This window comes from Diabrotica undecimpunctata, chromosome 4, assembly GCF_040954645.1.
Source record: "Diabrotica undecimpunctata isolate CICGRU chromosome 4, icDiaUnde3, whole genome shotgun sequence".
In the NCBI taxonomy this organism is placed as follows: Eukaryota; Metazoa; Arthropoda; class Insecta; order Coleoptera; family Chrysomelidae; genus Diabrotica; species Diabrotica undecimpunctata.
In genome coordinates, this window is record NC_092806.1 from 76,284,321 (window position 1) to 76,303,585 (window position 19,265).

Consider the following 19,265-nt stretch of genomic DNA (forward strand, 5'->3'; position numbering starts at 1 on the left):
ATAAAGTCTGGCATGAGAGTTTAATCTTTTCAATAGAAGTTTTTCAAATAGTTTTGACATCAGTGGAAGGAGTGATATTGGTCGATAGGATGTCACTTCATTAGCAGTTTTACCTGGTTTGGCGATCATAATGACTTTGGCTACTGTTTAAAGTCTGAGAACATATCTCAATCTAATAGCAGCATTTATTAGGTGTGTCAGCTTAATTATGACTTTTCTTGGTAGATTTTTTAATAGTTTTTCTGTTATGAGATCATATTCCTGAACTTTCTTAGGAGTTATATTCTGTTTTATCTCCGTTAATACTTTTTTAAATTATGTCAACGTTATTCTTTCTTCTGTTTGGAATAGTTCTTCCAATATCAGTTCTTTACCATTATTGTTACGTTTTAAAGTGCTTTCTAAATGATCTGCAAATCGTTCTGGATTTTGTTCGTTACTTCTAACCCAGTTGCCGTTTTTCAACTTAATAGGACGAGAACGATTAATTGGTCAGTTCTTTACCATTATTGTTACGTTTTAAAGTGCTTTCTAAATGATCTGCAAATCGTTCTGGATTTTGTTCGTTACTTCTAACCCAGTTGCCGTTTTTCAACTTAATAGGACGAGAACGATTAATTGGTCTCTTCATTCTTTTTGTTGCCTTCCATAACGAATAATCTGTGTTTTAGTCAGCTATTAAATTACTTAAAAAGGAATCAATTGTTGAATTTTTTAAATTCTATATCTCCCGTTTTAGTTTTTGTGTAGCATTATTTAGACTAGTTTTGTCTCGTGGAAGTTATTGTGGGAGTATTTTCCCAAGTTAGCTACTAGATATTTTTTATAAAAACTTTTAATTCGTTATCAAGTTGCCTCGTGTTTCTCAATGGCACAGTAAGATTAATTTTGTGTTCAAGGTTTATCTTGAAGGATTAAGGATTTCATGAAGTTAAAACCAAACAGCATTATCATTGTCTAACCAAATTAATAAATTCGTAAATGACAAAAAGATACCTCTAAATAAGTATCAAGAACAAGAATATGATGGTGCTAATACAATGAAAGGCACTTATGGTGGAATTTAAAAACTCATAAAAGATATCAAACCTAACACGGTATATTTTCACTGTACTGGTTATAATTTAAATCTAGTAGTTAATGATGCAGTAAGGGAGGTTATTGATAGACAACATTTTTTTGAAACAGTTTAAAGAATTTATAATTTTTTTGACCATAATATTAAAAGATGGAATATTTTATCAAGTTTTATATCTTATAAAAAAAAAAGGAGTCTTAAACTTCAATAACATTAAAAACATTAAACCCTAGTAGATGGGCAGGACGTTATGATATGATGCTATTTTTGCGTTAAAAGTTTGGTTTGCAAAAGTTCAAAAAGCGCTAACAAGGTACCGACATGAATTTGAAAATTTTAAAAAAGAAGCAAATTGTATATCAGGAAAGTAGTCCATTAACCCTGAGTTTCCTAAAACATGTCAAAGGAAGGTGAAACGTCTTTTTGACGAACTTTGCGAAGATGAACGTTTTTCAAGATCCGGAAGTTTGTTTATAGTGAACATATTTTGTCGAGTATTGAACATCATTATTAATCAACTAAAATGGCGTTTCCTTACAATGAATGAAATTGTTTCCAATTTGAATGTTTTGAAACCTGACAGTAAAAACCTTGCAAATATATAAAAAAGACATATCTGAATTATTTGCCAAGGAAATTTTCAGTTTTTGATCTACCTTTATAGATAAACTAGAAAAGTTAACATGTATTAAAGAACTTGTGATTTATAAATAGTTAAGAATCATTTTATTTAAGATCTTTAAATTTTGATGATGTTATTAAAAAAGAATTTTATTAATAAATATCTTGTTAATATTAAACTATACATACATAATACATAATACCTATACTTTTTATAAGTAGATATTTTACTAAAACATACACAATATTGTTGGGTAACTATCTCAGTTATTTATTAGAATTAAATTAAAATGTGATGATTTTTTTTTTATTTTATTTATTTTTTTTTTATTTAGAAAATCGCATCGACCAAATGGCCATTAGCGAAAGATTAGTGGATTACATTAGGTACAATTACTTCAATACAATTTGGTTTATTAAATATTGTGGTACTTATTAATGTCTTTCAAGAAATTCAGAGTATTGTTAAAGTTACAGTCTGCACCTAGAGCTTCTATAAGTGTTCCTGGTATCTTGTTATTGCTTCGTTGTTGATTGTAGAGGTGACATTCAGATAGTAGGTGCATTATTGTTAGTGTCGTATTACACGTTTCACATCGCGGCGGTTCGCACTTTTTAATTAAGTAATTATGCGTTAACCTAGTATGTCCGAGTATGAGGCACGTTACTATTATTTCTTGGCTTCTTGACTTAGGTAACACATTCCATGCCTCTATGCTGGGTTTCACTTGTTTTAATTTTGAATTCGACACATTCCATTTATTTTTCCACGCACTTAAGATTGATTTTTTTATATAAGCTTTTATATCCGTTGATACTGATGTGTTTACGATCTCTGAAACGTCACTCACTATCGCGTCTTTCGCACTATGGTCAGCAGTTTCGTTGTCTTTTATTCCTATATGGGATGGGATCCAGATGAAATTTATCTCATTATGATTGATATAAGCCTGAAGAAAAGATAATATATTTGGAGTTTGTTGTCAGATTGATTAGTTTTATGGCGCGATAGAGAGCATACAGTTCAGCTGTATACATAGTACTAACATTAGATAGTTTGAATTTAAGGACCTTCTCTGGAGTTACTACAGACGCTCCCACACCTTCGGATGATTTTGAACCATCAGTGTATATCTGGGTATGATTTTTATAACGACTAATGATTTTTCTAAAATGGGAAATAATTAGATCAGGATTAGTGGAGTTTTTATCAAATGACGTAAGTTCAAAGTTATATGATGGTATGTTTTGAATCCAAGGTGGATTATGATCATATGTGTATGGAAGACATTCAGGTATGACAATATCAACCAGATGCAAATGGTCTTTTATTCTTTTATAAAAAGGTTTATTAGAACGGTGATTTGCATTAAGGTTTGGGTAATTATCAGTAAAAGTATTTCTATAGACATGATTTTTTGCATTATCTTTAATTTTTATAGTTAGATGTTAGACTAACTGGAAACCACTTTGTTCTGGAATAATAATATTTCGATCTTCAAGTGTCCAGAGGAGACGACGGTTGACCATTTTTTCTAACAGTTTGCATGCAGTACATGTTAGCGCAATTGGTCTATAAGACTCAGGATCTGTTTTGGGGCATTTTGGTTTTAATATAGGTATTATAATAGAATCTCTCCATGCTGTTGGAAATTTCTGTTCTGTCCAAATAATATTAAATATGTTAAGAAGATGATTGTGTGCATTCTCAGGTAAATGCTTAAGAAAAACCATTGGGATGTTATCTGGACCCTCACTAGTCTCTTTAAATGAGTTTAATGCATCTTTGTATTCATTTATATTAAATTTGGTGTTTAAAGCATCTGTGTCATCTACAAACGGTATAATTACATTGCATTCTTTGTTCTGTTTAAAGTTGATAAAATTATTATTATAATTGCTTGTATTAGATCTATTTTTATACGTATTAGCAAATTCTTCTGCTATTTCTAGGTCATCTGTGATTATTTTATTATCTTTCTTTAGTTGAGTGATTTTGTTATAAGCCGATATTCCAGATATTTTTTTGACATTCTTCCACATTTCAGACATAGGGGTCTTACTGTTTATACTGGACACAAATTGAGCCCACGAATTTCTTTTTGAAGTTTTTACTACTAACTGAGCTTTAGCTTTAAGTTTTTGAAATTCTATTTTATTGTTAAGTGTTTTATGTCTTTTTTATTTGTTAAAGGCTTTTTTGGAAGCTTCGATCGATGTCTTACATTGTTCATTCCACCAAGGGACTGGTTTATGTTTTGTAATAGGTGCAGTTTTCTTAATGGTTTCCTCGGCTGCTTTTAATATGATTCTGAAGAAGGTTTCGATGTCTGTGTCATTACTGTTGGATATTTTACAGTTTGTGACATGTTTTTCTATGATATCTTCAAATAATGTCCAATTTGCTTCCTTCGTTTTCCACCTAGGGGCGTGCTTTCCATTTTTGGGCTTGAACAAGTTATTGGTGATTATTATTGGGTAATGGTCACTGTTATAAGTGTAGTCTAATCTGTTTCATGTCATTAATGCAGAGAAGTTATTATCCGCTATCGTTAAGTCCAAGGGCGTTGATTCGCCTGTTTGTATATTGAATCTTGTAGGGCGTCCATCATTCAACAGTGATAAGTTATACTGATCTATTAATTCTTCAATAATAAGTCCTCTTTTGTCGTCATATGTAGAGCCCCAAATACTGTTGTAAGCATTAAAATCACCTGTTAAAATACGCGGAGAAGGTATTTGTCTCACGAGGTTAAAAAGGTCCTGTTTATCAATTGGTTGTCCTGGGGGTAAGTAAATCGTGCAAATATTTATTTTTGTGGTCCCTTCTAGAGAAATAGCTACAGCTTCTAAATGTGTTTGTAGGGGTAACATACTTGCGGTTAATTTATTATTTACAAGAATTGTCACTCCACCGCTTGCTATTCTTTGGTTTACTCTATTTTTTGAAAAACTTTGATAAATAATATCTGGTAGATACTCTGATTGTAGAATTTTTAACATCGGTAAGTTATTATAGTATCCGTTTATATTCCACTGAATAATTGAATTAAACGACGCCATTTTTACTTTCTAGTTATAAAAAAGTTTTAATTTTATTAAGACTCAAGGTCTGTGTCAAGTAAAATGTCATTTTCGTTGTCGGTAGAAGAAAGTTCGTCATTTAGGTGTTTTGTGATTTTTTTTCTAAGTTTGGTACATTTGATTTTAAGAGATCTATCTGTTATGTAAGCATATAAGTTACTAATCATTCCTAGTAATCCAGTAAAATCATGTGTATAATTAGTTATAGTGGTGATAATATTTGGAGAACCTGGTGCGTTTTCTAACAGATCTATAAATTGGTCGTGATTAAGGATATATGGTGGTGAATGTTCATTTATTATTGTTTTTAGGTCAGTATCAGAACTTTTCTTGGGTTTTTTGTTGGGTTTTTGTGTAGGTTTCCTAAAATTTATTTCTGTTTGTTTATCTTTTTCTGACAGAGCTGGTGTATATGTTGGTAGATGGTGACGTCACGCTTACGGCTTGTCTGTTGAGTAATATCTAGTAATATAGCGCTGTTATTTTCTGGAGGTGTAATGGTATTGTCAACTGAGGATGCTTTTGGTTCGACATGTTCAGGATTTGTACTGTTTATTAAGGAAGTAGATTGCTGATTGGGAAGTTTTTGTATGGTGTCCATTTGTGAAGGAGTATTTAACGATGTTGAAATAGTTTGAGGTGTGGGTGTTTGTTGAGAGTTTGTGGGATTTTTACAATTATTAGCATTATGTCCTTGCTGTTTGCAGTTAAAGCATAACTGATTATCTTGCGATAAGAAAATTCGATAGGATTTGTTATCGTAATTAATCAAAAAAGATTCTGGTAAAGGATTTATAACAGGGTTGATAAAAATTTGTCTTCTAAAACTGTAAATATGATTGAATTCCGGTAAGGTAGAGCTAATACGAAGAAAGGTCATTGATGACATTGGCTTGAGACCTAGGTTTTCTAATTCGTGAATAAGAATATCATGGGGAATTAAGGGGCATACATTCGATAGAACTAACCTATCCGCTGGAGTAATATATTTTCTAGCTTGAACTGGTTCATCATTTATTAGTATTATACCATCATATACCTGCATAAAATTATCCACAATTTCTTTGCTCGCTAGATACATGCATACTCGATTATTGGACAGCCTTGAAGAAAATAAGATGTTTTTGGGCTGTATAAGTGCTCCTAGTGGTATGAGGTAGTCCTGTAGGCGTAATCCATCCTTTGAAGAGAAAACAATCCCTTGTTCAGGACTAGGTCCTGAATATATGTATGTTGGCTTAGAACTTTGAGTAGGATTTAACTGTGTTAGTATGTTGTGGTACAGAGTTAATTACGTTGGAACTTCCATCTAATGTTACGGACATGATGAATCCTCTATATGCAATTTTAACAGGACTTTATTTTATATATAGATTAAATCAAATAAAGTCCGACTCTGTTTATTTTAAAACTAGTTGATCGGCTGGTAATTACCAAATTAGCTGAATAACGATAAGAGTACAACTAGTTTTTTGGTTAATTTGTAACTACAATTATTGATGAGAATATGTTATTGATGCTTAAAAGTGATATTTCTAATCAAACTATGATTAACTGGAAAGAAGTACTTACGGCACTTAACAAATCACTGTAAACTTCCTTGATATATTACTTTTAATTATTTAAATTTATACTTTTTCTATTAAAAACTATAAAAGTTGTGGAGCTTAAAATTAAGTCGACTTTCATGCCTGACATTCAGAGCCGGATCCTGTGACGATTTTTCTTGGTGCCACATCCAATAAATTTGCCACGGGACTCAGATCATGTTGTGACGATACTGCATAGACTGGTCTCACAACATAAAAAACAAATTATCTGAAAGGTATATGAAAAACTAAGTAAATAATACCTTCTAGTCGGTATTCTTTTTAACACGATTGTCAGTAGCTACAATTTAACGTATTGTGCGCAAAAGAAAACTTACCAGATGTTCCTCTAAATACAAATCAGTGCAAAAACCTTTAAGTTGAATAAAGCACAAACAAATATTCTTCGCAAAACTGTAAATTCGTTTGCTTTTAAAAATTGAATTCCAACTCTGAAATCTGTATTAAGTCAAATAGGAGAAATAACCATTCCTAAAATTCGTTAATCTTTAAACATGAGACTTCAACTCTGAAATCTGTATCAAGTGAAATAGGTGAAATAACTATTCCTAAAATGAGCCGTGAATCATTGTTAAAAACATTATATGTCACGATCTTAACTTTCGATACATAAAACGCCACCGGAATTCCGCTTGAACAGATAAAAAAAATAATATTGTGACGACATTCTCTATCTAAATAAAAGACTAGGACGACAAGTCACAGTGTTTGTCCGATAGGGTAACTACGCGACCTAGGAAAGAAATCTGAACTACCAACATCTCAGTCATATTTTGTTCTTGAAATGGTACGTTTGATTTCTTGCTAATTCATTCGATTGAAATATCCTTACTCGAAAATTTTAATACTTCATCAGTAATTAATTTTTTCCGAAAATTGCTAAAAATTTAAGTTTCTGTATACATATACCTACTTATAATAAAAAAATAAAATTAAATAATATTAAATGAAATTAAATAAAATTACCTAAATAAAATTAAATAAAATTAAATAAAATTAAATAAAATTAAATAAAATTAAATAAAATTAAATAAAATTAAATAAAATTAAATAAAATTAATTAAAATTAAATAAAATTAAATAAAATTAAATAAAATTAAATATAATTAAATAAAATTAAATAAAATTAAATAAAATTCAATTTAATAATTACTATTTAAATGTGAATAAGCCACAATTAAAGGTTAAAGTACGTTTATTGACGTTTCAATTTCCAGTTCGGAAATCGATCTCAAAATACAAAGTAATGTTCGTACAATTAGTAGATCAATTTACATTTATGCGTCACCCTTCCCAATTTCTTGTCGTAGGCACTATAAATACGTCTTAGCTAAGGAGTGTTCTAAGAATTGCTTAACATTTTCTTTTATAAACATTTCAATTTTTTTATTCGAATAGTTAAAGCGTTTTAATAAAGACATTAATTTTTTATATCTAAAATATCGATATTGCGTTTCAAATTTTATCATTTTTATAACTAAATAACTTTTCCACGCAGTATTTTAATTTTTTTAATAGATCACCAAAATTTGTGATTAAAACAATCAGAAAAAGTGTGAAACAGTGCCAAATATTTTTCAAACATATTTCATTTTTAATTAGATTTACATTTAACGTTGACAGTTTTGAAATCCATGGCAATCTGTAAAAATACATGTACACCATTAGAGAAGAAAGTATTTCCGAAATATATTCTAACATTCAAGAGTGAACATTTTTACCATCTAGTATTAAAAATAATTACGGAATCATTACATGTAGTAATTATCGTGGCAAAAATGATTCATTTAACTGCGATTCATAATACATTATTATTTAAGGACAAAGATGTGGTAATGTACTTGAAACTAGAAATTTTAAGAAAGAAATATATAACAAAATAAATTACCTATTTTATAATTAGCTTCTATATTAGTAAAAATATTTCAAGGCTTCTGTTTAATCCTTAACATCTGTTCTATCTGGAAATCAAGTGTATTGTCAGTATTTTTTAAATACACAACGGTACAGTGTGCTGATCACACTAATAGCTATGATTAAAAACAATATGTTTTTCCAGGCCGCTTTCGAAAAGAAGGGATTAGTGGATCGGAAGCCAAGTAGTTTTATTGACAGGAGTCAACTAAAGTACGCAAGAAGATTGGTGGTAAAACTAGGAAGTGCAGTAATCACCAGAGAAGATGAACACGGATTAGCACTAGGAAGACTCGCTTCGATAGTAGAACAAGTGAGTATAAATTATTAAATATTTTTTTTGTAAAACAAAGGTATATTTAAATTTTATACACAGAATGTTTCAAAAGTAGGTATAAATATTTTGTCTCCAAAATTTACATGTCAAAATATTACGATTTAGTCCAAATTACTTGGACAAAATAGTAAAATAGTTTAACTCATGAAGTTACTTCATGTTCAAAGTGGAAATCAAAACATCCTAAACAAACTTACTTTAAACTTAAACTGTGACTTATTCCTACTAAAAGTAGTAATTGCATCAAGATTCCGCCAGAAAATAACTTCAGAACAATATTAATAATTAGTAAATTTGATATAAGAGAACAGCTTGACTTGAATCGTATTTTACTGTATTTACTGTGAAATAATCACAATTTTAGTTTAAACTAGGTTTATTTTGGCTTTCATCAGAGTATTTCTAACATCTTTTAATAGTTTCCAGCAAGCTTCGATTCGCATTTCTCCTAATTTGCCATCGAAGAGTAGTCTCTTGACTTTTAGTTGCTTCATATAGAGGTCGTTACTAGCGTACTCAGTCATGTTATGTTACTATAACAGCCATATAGATAAACAGCATTTTATTTTAATTTGAGCTACCACAAGTCTTTTTGATGAGTGAAGAAACCTCGAAATACGTGTAGAAGAATGGTGGAGCTCGAAATGAAAATAATGCAATCGTTTACTTTCATTTTAATGTCTGTTTTCTACGTGCGAAGACTGCGAAATTAGCGTTTTGCAAGGATAAACTTCGCAGTGGAAAAAAGTTCATCACTTCGTGTTCCTTCATATAGAGGTCTTTATTAGCTTACTTAGGCATTTTATGTTACTATAACAGAGCCACATTGATAAACATTTGATTTTAATTTGAGCTACCACAAGTTTTTCCTGATACTAAAAGTTGTTATTTAATTTTTTTTCCATTTTAGTATCCACTCATTTCTAGCACAGTATAATGAAATTTATTCAATATTCTCTAATCCGGCTTTTCCAATAGCCTTTGGTTTGTGGCTGTGTCCAATGTTGTTTCTTATGTATACGTTAATATTGATCTTATACTTCAAACATATTTATTGACAGTTTCGCCATATACTGTTATTAAGGTATACTGCTTGTTTATTTGTTTTTGGTACTTGATCTCTCACTTCTCTCTTTATGTCTTCATAGGTGGATAGTGTAAAAACAATATTTGTTTAATACTGGCGCCATCGACCTTTAATTTACATCTAGTTGGCTCTTTACTAGTTTTCCAGTTGGAATCCTTATGTTAATGTTTTTTGCTTAAAGTGGGAAAGTTTTTTTCTTGTGCTGAATCTGTGATCTAGTCTTTATAGACCATGTTCATCTTGGGCTGTCAATATTGTGTCCTACAGTACAAAACGGAGTATTTTAACTGCTGTAATTCCTATTATATATCCCCTTCTTTTCTTAATGCATTTGATAAATTTATTTATGATTAAATTGAAGAGCAAATAGCTTAACGGGTCCTCCTTTCGTATCTATTATTCTTCCATCTTGGAAGCCATAATAGTTATATTTTCATCTCCATAAATACTTATATATTATTCAAAAGATGAATTAGATCTTTAATTATTACTTTGTCAAATGCTTTCCGCAATCATCGATCAGGCATAGAAACGCCGGTCTATTATACTCTAATAATTTACTGATAATTTGTGTTATGATAAATTGTGCATCTGTAGATGATCTTCTTGTACGAACAGGAAGCTAAGCTTAGTTTTGATCTGCTAGCTTATCCGCTGATTTATTAGTTGCAGTGTCCTAATTGTAAGTTTCAGTTTAACAAGTTGATATGGAATATACGTAATTTTGGGTTAAATTATCTTCGTTTTCCAATAATTTGTTTAGTTTTATAATGAAAACCTTGTCGTTAGTAGACCAGCGTTTTTGAAAGCCGTGTTGTTTTTTTCCTATAAAGGTTTTTATAATATGTTTTTAATCTATTTTTATTGAGTTTATAGCATATTTTATGGATTTTTTAAAAATACTGATACCTCCATACTTTTCGCAATTGTTTGTCATGTTTTAGGTATTTTGATTAATGTAGCATTCTTCAGGCTAATAAGAAATCTTCATACCTTAGAATTTCTTTTGTTTATTTAATCTGGTCGTGTTGCTGTTATATTCTTTAATATTATGACCAAAGTTGTCCTCTTGATAGATATTGCATTGTTATATGGTTGATTTCATATAAAATTTGTTCTTCTATATCCTCTTCTATACAATTGCTAGACTTACTATAATTCTATTATTTTTCATTAATAACCTCTACATGGGGGTATCTTTATTAATTTTATTCATTTGTTTTAGTATTTTGTAAACCAAGATTTGTCTTCCATGTAAATTATTTTCTATTTGACCAATAATCTTTTTCCAGGATTGATTATGTGTTTGAGTTCAGTACTTCTGATATACCACTTTGATTTCAATTATTGCATTATTACTTGTTTATTTCATTGTCGTATTTCATTATTGGTTTTTTATTTACTTTTTCTTATCTAGAGTCTCATTATTTTTATGTCCGCACCTCACCGGGACGCCATGGCGACCTAGCCAGCAAAGTTTCCAATTAACTCTTTTAAAACAAATTGTGATGGGCCCGAATCGGAGGCGTCACCACTGTCTACCGGGTCTAGTGTGGAAACTGGCCACTGTGGCCACTTAGGGGTGACGCCAGCAATATAAATGAGAGTCTACGTACCGTCACTCAACAAAATTACGATAATCTTGTATTACAAACACATAAATCAGCCCCTGTACGAACCACTTATCGAGTACTTTACTACACTCGACAGGGCGGTACTAATGGGCGATCTTAATGATCGCCCATTAGCGACTTGTCCAATTCGGTGACACTTCGACTAATCACTAGATGCTGATAAAAAGTTGTAAATTTTTGTCACTAATGAAAAGAAAGATACTGTAAACTGTGAGGCTTTAGCAGCATCGTTCACGACTAAGTTAAGTGAATAGCTACAACATGGGACAAAAAATACTCTAGGATTCATTTGCAAAATTCTGTTTTGGAATCCTATTTATTATCTTTTATATTTGCCCCATCAGTATATCCTTGTCCTCTTATATCTTCTAAAGGTATTCCCAGTTCATTAATTTTTGTAAAATAACTTCTATAGTCTCAACCCAGTGGTTTTCAGTACAAGCGCAAGTTCAAGAAAATGTTCTGTAATTTTAACACTTTGTAAATAGAAACAAAAATCAAAAAAACGTACAACAATAGTCCTTTGTTTCATCCTAGAAATATCAGGTGTACAATCCAAAATTATACTATAATACTTGGCTAATTTCAAAGAGTTTGAAATTTTCTTTCTGATTTGGTCATGACGAAGCTAAATAATTTGGTTTTAAACACGTTTTCGTAAGCAGTGGTACTGCTTGCTACTTCTCCTAATGTGCTCTTGTCAAACAGAATAAAATTTTCCAACGAGCTTAACAAACTTCAAGCAATTACCACTGTTGTGGTGAAAAAGTTTATCAGAATCACTCCTTAATGGAAGACACTGCTATGCTAAAAACTGTATTATTAATATAATTAATTTTATTACATTTTTCCAATGACGAGTTTCTGAATTTAGAACTTTTTGTGTTTCTTTGTCTATGGTTTTGCCCGATTCTAGTCTTATTGCAAGTTCTACCCACTGTCGCTGTGACTCTAGATGAGCTGGAGACTTAGCGTGGCTGGACAAAACTGTAGCCATGTGTTTTCAATTAAATTGTTATAAATTATTTACAGTTAATTGAATTTTGACATTTAAAAATATTTTACATCTATCAAAAATAATAAACAGCATTGTTTGTCTTAGAATAAATTAGCCCCTTTCTCTCAACAGTTTACCCATTAAATATTTTGTAACTGTAGTAGTTAGTTGTAAATCTACGATCCGAATCATCTTTGACTGTCGTTTGACTGAGAGGGGGCGACAGCACACGTCAATGCGTATGATAGGCCTAAGTGACTGTCGTTGGACTGAGAGGTGGCGGCAGCAGACGTGGATGGTGATGATAGGCCTAGGTCTAGGTGAATGTTGTCCGATTCAAAGCATCTGTATGTTCTTTAGGTTGAGCAATGAGCAATATTATCATCATCAGTGTGTTTAACAATTGATCTAGGGAAAATTTAAGCTTGGAATTGTTATTGTTGTTTTACTTATTTAATTCTCGTTCTTACACTTGTATTTTTACCGCTCTTGTTCATGTATTAATTTTGTCATAATATTAAAAACATAATTTATTTCTTTAGTTTTGAAAATTGGGTGTCCTTCAAAATTTGCCGCTCCTAAAAATTTGCCGCCCTGGGCAGCAGCCCGGTTCGCCTACCCCTGGGGCCGGCTCTGTAATATATATATCTTCTTTATTAAAAAAAATTTTTTAAAACTTTGTTGGAACTTTTGATAGATTTATATAAGGGTTCAGTGGTGTACAAGAATTTTTTGGGGGGTTTCACAAAGAAAATGGACCAACTATATATGTTGATATTTTTCGTTTACATTTTTAATAATTTTCTGTTACCTAATATGCCATATTTTATATCTATTTTCAATTGTTGAAGCTACTTTGCAAATAAACTTTGCAAAATACGAGTACAACACTCAGTAACGCATTTTAACATTTTATTATGAGGATACTAATCCCTTGACAGCTTTAATCAGCAACTGTCTAATTTGAAAGTAAAGAAAAAACTTAACTGCGTATTGTCAGTTCAAAATAAATTAATATTTATAAATTATTGATTTATAAATAAAATTGTCTCGAAATATAATCCACAATAGTTTATTACTTTTTCCGTTTTCATTTGTAATTTTTTATTCGATATGATATTACTGTCATCTATTTTTTTTTTCTAAAATGACCGATTGCTAAATCTCATAAGAATGTTCATTTCGTAGAGTAGGCTTTGGTAATGTTAGCATGGAAAATAATACAAAACCTGTGTCACCTGTCGCAATCGGTGCTTCGACGTAAAGTGTTGTAAACAAATTTTATAATCGGTGGATTGGAACTTATGGTCCTCCTTTACCATAACTAGATCCTCTTGATTTTTTTATTTGAGGAGTTTGAAAAAACAATATTTATAAAATTGACTTAAGCACTGAGAAAGTATTAATACAAAGTATTCATTAAGAAAGTGATGGATTCGACCGTGCGTTACTTGAAATTCATTTTATATAACAATAAAACACTGAAAACTTTGTTTTCAAAACTTCCACAAAATTTATTATAATATTTTATCACTACAACTGTTTCGGCAGAGTGCTTTTCTCAAGTCTCTAGTCACTCGAGAAAGGCACTCTGCCGAAACAGCTGTAGTGATAAAATATTATAATAAATTTTGTGGAAGTTTTGAAAAACAAAGTTTTCAGTGTTTTATTGTTACATTCATTAAGGATTTAGAAAAATAAAGCCAGCGCTTATAGTCATTTGTATAAGATCTGTAAAAACAGGGTGTCAATTAATATTATAAGAAAACGGGGGACATTATGAACATTTATTATAATTTTTATAATTTTGTAAAATTAATTCTGGTTGTTCCGTTTATTATTATTTTACTAGTTCTTTAAAATTAATTCTGGTGGTTAAGTAAATTTGTTATTCCTATTTATTGAGTTGATTGATCCTATTTCTGGTAAATAAAACTGTAAAGGATTGGTATCTGCATAATAAAATGTTAAAGTTAGAGTATTAAAATCGCTGTATCTCGCTAATGTGGGAAGCTATTATTGATTTCATTGGACAATCGTTACTTTAACGAAACAAGAAGTCATAAAATCTTAACTGCTTTTTTCTATCTCCTCTAGTTTTCGGTATACCCTGCCAAACATACCAATTTGGGACACCTTGTACAGATTTCCTTTCTTTACCCTTTTGCTAATTTTTCACCCCTTGATATAAGTTCTAATTTCTCTATTTTGAAAGCTTTCTTCGATGCATTTCAATTTTATCTTAATTGTATTTTGTTTTATTTGATCTTATCATTCTTTGAGCTCGTTTTCTTTTGGCATTTTAATGCAATTTACTATTTTTGATGGAAATAAGTCTAAATTTGGGTTTAAAATAAGTTTATTTTTGCAGTTTAGATTTCCGCTTGGGAAATCGTTCTTAAAATAATTTTTTTTTAATTAAACATTTTCAAATTTTTTTTTATCTAAATTATATTTATATTTTATAATAAATAAATATTTAAAAAAAAATTTTAATTCATTATTGTTTTTTATGTTGAAAACGATTTAGGAAATGGAAATCGAAACGTCAAAAATAAATCTATTTTTAACTTGAATTGTGGCTTATTCCCGCCAAAAATAGTAAATTGCATTAAGACGCCACAAGAAAATAGCTTCAGAACAATATAATGAAACCGGGTACAACCGGAAATAAGAAAGCGGCTTACGCTGCTTTGGTCATACATACTTTTATTTTCATCCATGTTTGAGCAATATTTCCATTTTCTGCAATATTATCCAATTCTTTAGTGACTCTTCTTTCATATTTATTTTGTTCTTCTTCTAACAGTAGTCCAAAAAGTTTAGTTGCTGTCCTCTGTGTGTTCTTATATTCCCTATCCATTTTTTCATGTCTATTATTTGGTTTACATATTTCAATCTAGCGATCTCTACGTTCCTTGTTATATTCTTTTGTGTTGGAAGTACGTGCTCATATTGAATATATTTTTTCTTTTGCAAAATATATTATGACCAAAAACGAGTGGATGACGAAAGAGATACTTGATCTTATGGAATAGATATTTGATCTTATGGAGCAACGCAGACAGTACAAAATATATCAGAATCAACATAAATACAAGAAAACCCAACGTACGATAAGGGCAAGAATTAAAATCTCAAAGGAAAGCTGAATGAAAGAAAGGTGTGAAGCATGACCCTACATCACTACATGAAAAGGGAGACAGAACAGGACTACATAAAGAGGTTGTAGAAATTTCGAGTGTATACAAGAAACACTATGAGACTCGCCTGAAGAATGATCAAGAAGACTACGTACATACCCAGGAAGAACTAGCTAAAATCTGGACACATTATGCTTCGTCCCTATTTATGGATAATAGACCGAATCTACCAACTACTAACATACTCACGGAAAATTTATCTGGTCCTCTCGTTATTTTTGCCGATGTGAAGTATGCTATTAAAGTAGCAAAACTAGGAAAGGCTCCTAGACCAGATGGCATTACTATGAAAGTCATAAAACTATTGGAAGTTGACAACATCGACATGCTGGTACCAATTTTCGATGCCATATGTAACACCGGCCACATTCCAACGGATTGGCTTTATTAAACCTTTATAATGATCCCTAAATCTCAAAAAGTGATAAAGACACCACAGTCTGATCAGTTTAATAAGCCATTTGCTTAAAGTATTTCTTCGCATCCTCCACAGAACAATGTACAGAAAGTTGGAATACCCAATTTATCGAGACAAAATTGGGTTCAAAAGCGGGCTGCGTACACGTAAAGTTGCTTTTTGCTTGAATAACAATTGATGCTAAATCAAATAAGTACATATATAAGTATAATTTGGAAAAACTAAATACATAAAATTGGATTTCTGACCATATTCTGAAAGGAAAAATTATGCAATCCCTCAACTAATTATCAAAGGAAAGATTGAGGGCAAGAGGGGAGTAGATCGCAAACAAAAATGTAGTGGCTACGAAATATAAAAAACTAGACAGGCATAAATGGCTGGCGAACTTTTTCATGCCGTAAAAAGATAGACGTCTGGCCTTAAGATAATTTGCCAACGCACTATAAGACTATATTTTATTCTTCTTTTCCTATTTTTTCATTAGCATAAATATATACTATTATATATATATATATATATATATATATATATATATATATATATATATATATATATATATATATAGTGTATATATGTATAGCTGACAACTTCATTATTAGTTGGTATGTCAGCGCTTGCGTTCTGGCTTAAACAGAACCTCACTTTTAACTATCTAAAAATCAAAAATTTAGTTATTGCCGACATTTCAAAGAATTACCTCCTTTTAAATGTAGTTGCATTGGGTTTTTCGATTAACCTTGGGTAAGCCTTTACGTGTCAAGTTCGAAGCTACCATACATTTCAATCCTTATAAAAAAACTTTTTTTGCACGTAGTAACAAAAAACACCACTATGTTACTAGCAAAGTTTTTTAATATTGTAACTCTACAATTCTAAGTTACGGTAAGATCAATAATGTTTTAATAGATAATATATGGTAGCTAATTATAATTTATTCTCTTTCAGCCCTGAAGAAGCCAAATTAATTCTCTTTGGCGAAAACGTTCGGCGAAACAATTGATACACATTAGAGTATTTCTTGCAGATTTCCCCAATATTTAAGAGTTTTCTATTTAACTAATCTGCAAAGATTATATATATATATATATATATATATATATATATATATATATATATATATATATATATACATATTTATAGTACTATTTTTACATCGTATAATGGAATATTCTCATATACTCTATCTATTTGAATTACAGAAGTATTCCTGTATTTCTATGTTTTTCTTTTTAGTCGGTGCGTGTATGTTTACAGACCCAGACCAAGAGATCCTGGTACGAATAAAAATGGCAAGGGCAGCGTTCTTAAAATTCAAACAATTGTTCTGTGACAAAAATCTGAATACTGCGCTGAGACTGAGGTTTGTTGAATGTTACGTCTGGTCGCAACTATTGTACGGGGTAGAAACATGGACACTAAAAGCGCAAATAGTTAAAAAGATTGAAGCCTTTGAACTTTGGATATACCGGAGAATGTTGAGAATTCCATGGACTGCCAGGGTCACCAATGAGAAAGTGCTGAGAAGGATGGGTCGTGACAAAAAATTGTTGAAAACGATAAAAGTACGCAAGACTGCATACCTTGGACACATACTAAGAAATAATAAATATAGTCTTCTGCATGTCATCATGTAGGGTAGAGTCGATGGCAAAAAGGGAATAGGTAGAAAGAGGAAGTCATGGCTGCGAAATATTCGAGACTGGACAAACATGACTGTAGACGAATTATTTCACGTTGTAAAAGACAGAGAAGCTTTTAAAAATGTGGTCGCCAACCTCCGTTAATGGGGACGGTATAGGAAGAAGAAGTGTATGTTTACAAATGCTATTTTTTGGTATTTTTCTGCTATTTCTATTCTTTTCGTGTATATAGATATATATATATATATATATATATATATATATATATATATATATATATATATATATATATATATATATATATACATTTATTCTGAATAGTTTGTCCATCTCGTTTACTTTTACCAAGTCGCCTTCGTTATTTTAGCCTGTTTGAATTGTGCTGCTAGTTTTTTGCTGTTACCTTTTTCTCTTTTATTTTCCTTGCTCCATTTATATCTACTGATACTTGTAGTTCTTTTTCTATCAAATTCTCCATATTGCAAAACTTTTTGATCATTGGTAACAATTTTTAATCCTTGTATTATTATATTTTTTCTGCTTCTTTCTTTCTTCAATTTCTCTATCTTTTCTTTTGCTGTGTTCTTTTTTAATTGACGTATTTGTTTTATGAGTTTTTCGTTTATTTTATGCAGTTTTTTTAGTTCATCTTTGTTGTCGCTTTGTTGATATTTTTAGTCGATTTATTGTTTTTTAATTTCCTTCTTTAGTTGTTTAATTTCGTCTCCGGATCTATATTGTTTTTTTTATGTCTTTTATATCCATATTGCTATACGGAGTGGAAACATGGACTCTCGGAATTACAAGTATGAGGTGTATAGAAGCCTTTGAGATGTGGGTTTTTCGAAGAATGCTGAAGATCTCTTGAACAGAGCACGTGACCAACAACGAGGTGCTAAGAAGAATGGGTACTGAGAGAGAACTCCTAAATATTGTAAAAAACAGTAAAACGAATTATATAGGACATATTTACTGAGGAGAAAAATACAACTTCCTACGACTTATAATGGAAGGGAAAGTGGAAGGAAGAAGAGGTCCAGACGGAAGAAATTCTCCTGGTTGCAGAATGTAAGAGATTGGACAGGCATGGACACACATTTGATATTAAGAACAGCTCAAGATAGAGAGCAATTTGCTGTACTTATAGTCAACCTTCAATGATGGAGAAGGCACCGTAAAAAGAAGATATCCATTATTAATTCCTTCATCATTTTCATTATTTGGTCCATTCCACTTGTGTTTTCTGCATCTCTTTTTTGCGGTGTCCTCAATGTTTTTATCTTTTGCTGTAGTATTTATCCTCTCCTCTTCTCCTTTTCACTTCATCAGTTAGCTCGTCATCTGAATTTATTGTTCTTAGTCCTAGTAATTTCCTGTGCAAGTTATTAGTCACTGCGCCACCTGCATAGTTACCCGAAAACTCTACTCACAGTTCAAATTTCCAACCACACCCATGCTGGCCGTGTCCAATTCACCAGCACTTCCATTCCTAGGTAAAAATCGAAATCCTGCCCTTCTTATCTGTTTATAATAAAAAAGTTCAAATAAGTCTTTCTGCTTATCGTTATTTTCATGTTTAATAATATTATTTATTTTTATACATGAATACACCATTCACTAGATTGTTTTGTTTATTTCC

At 30.9% G+C, this 19,265-nt stretch overlaps 1 protein-coding gene across 1 annotated transcript in view; it reads left to right on the forward strand.

Moving 5' to 3' along the window:
* Positions 1-19,265, forward strand: part of P5CS (Delta[1]-pyrroline-5-carboxylate synthase) — a 57,907-nt gene that overhangs the window by 16,189 nt on the left and 22,453 nt on the right. Inside the window, exon 2 of the mRNA XM_072529795.1 lies at positions 8,453-8,620. Coding sequence (XP_072385896.1) covers positions 8,453-8,620 — 168 coding nt within the window. The remainder of the gene's footprint in view (positions 1-8,452; positions 8,621-19,265) is intronic.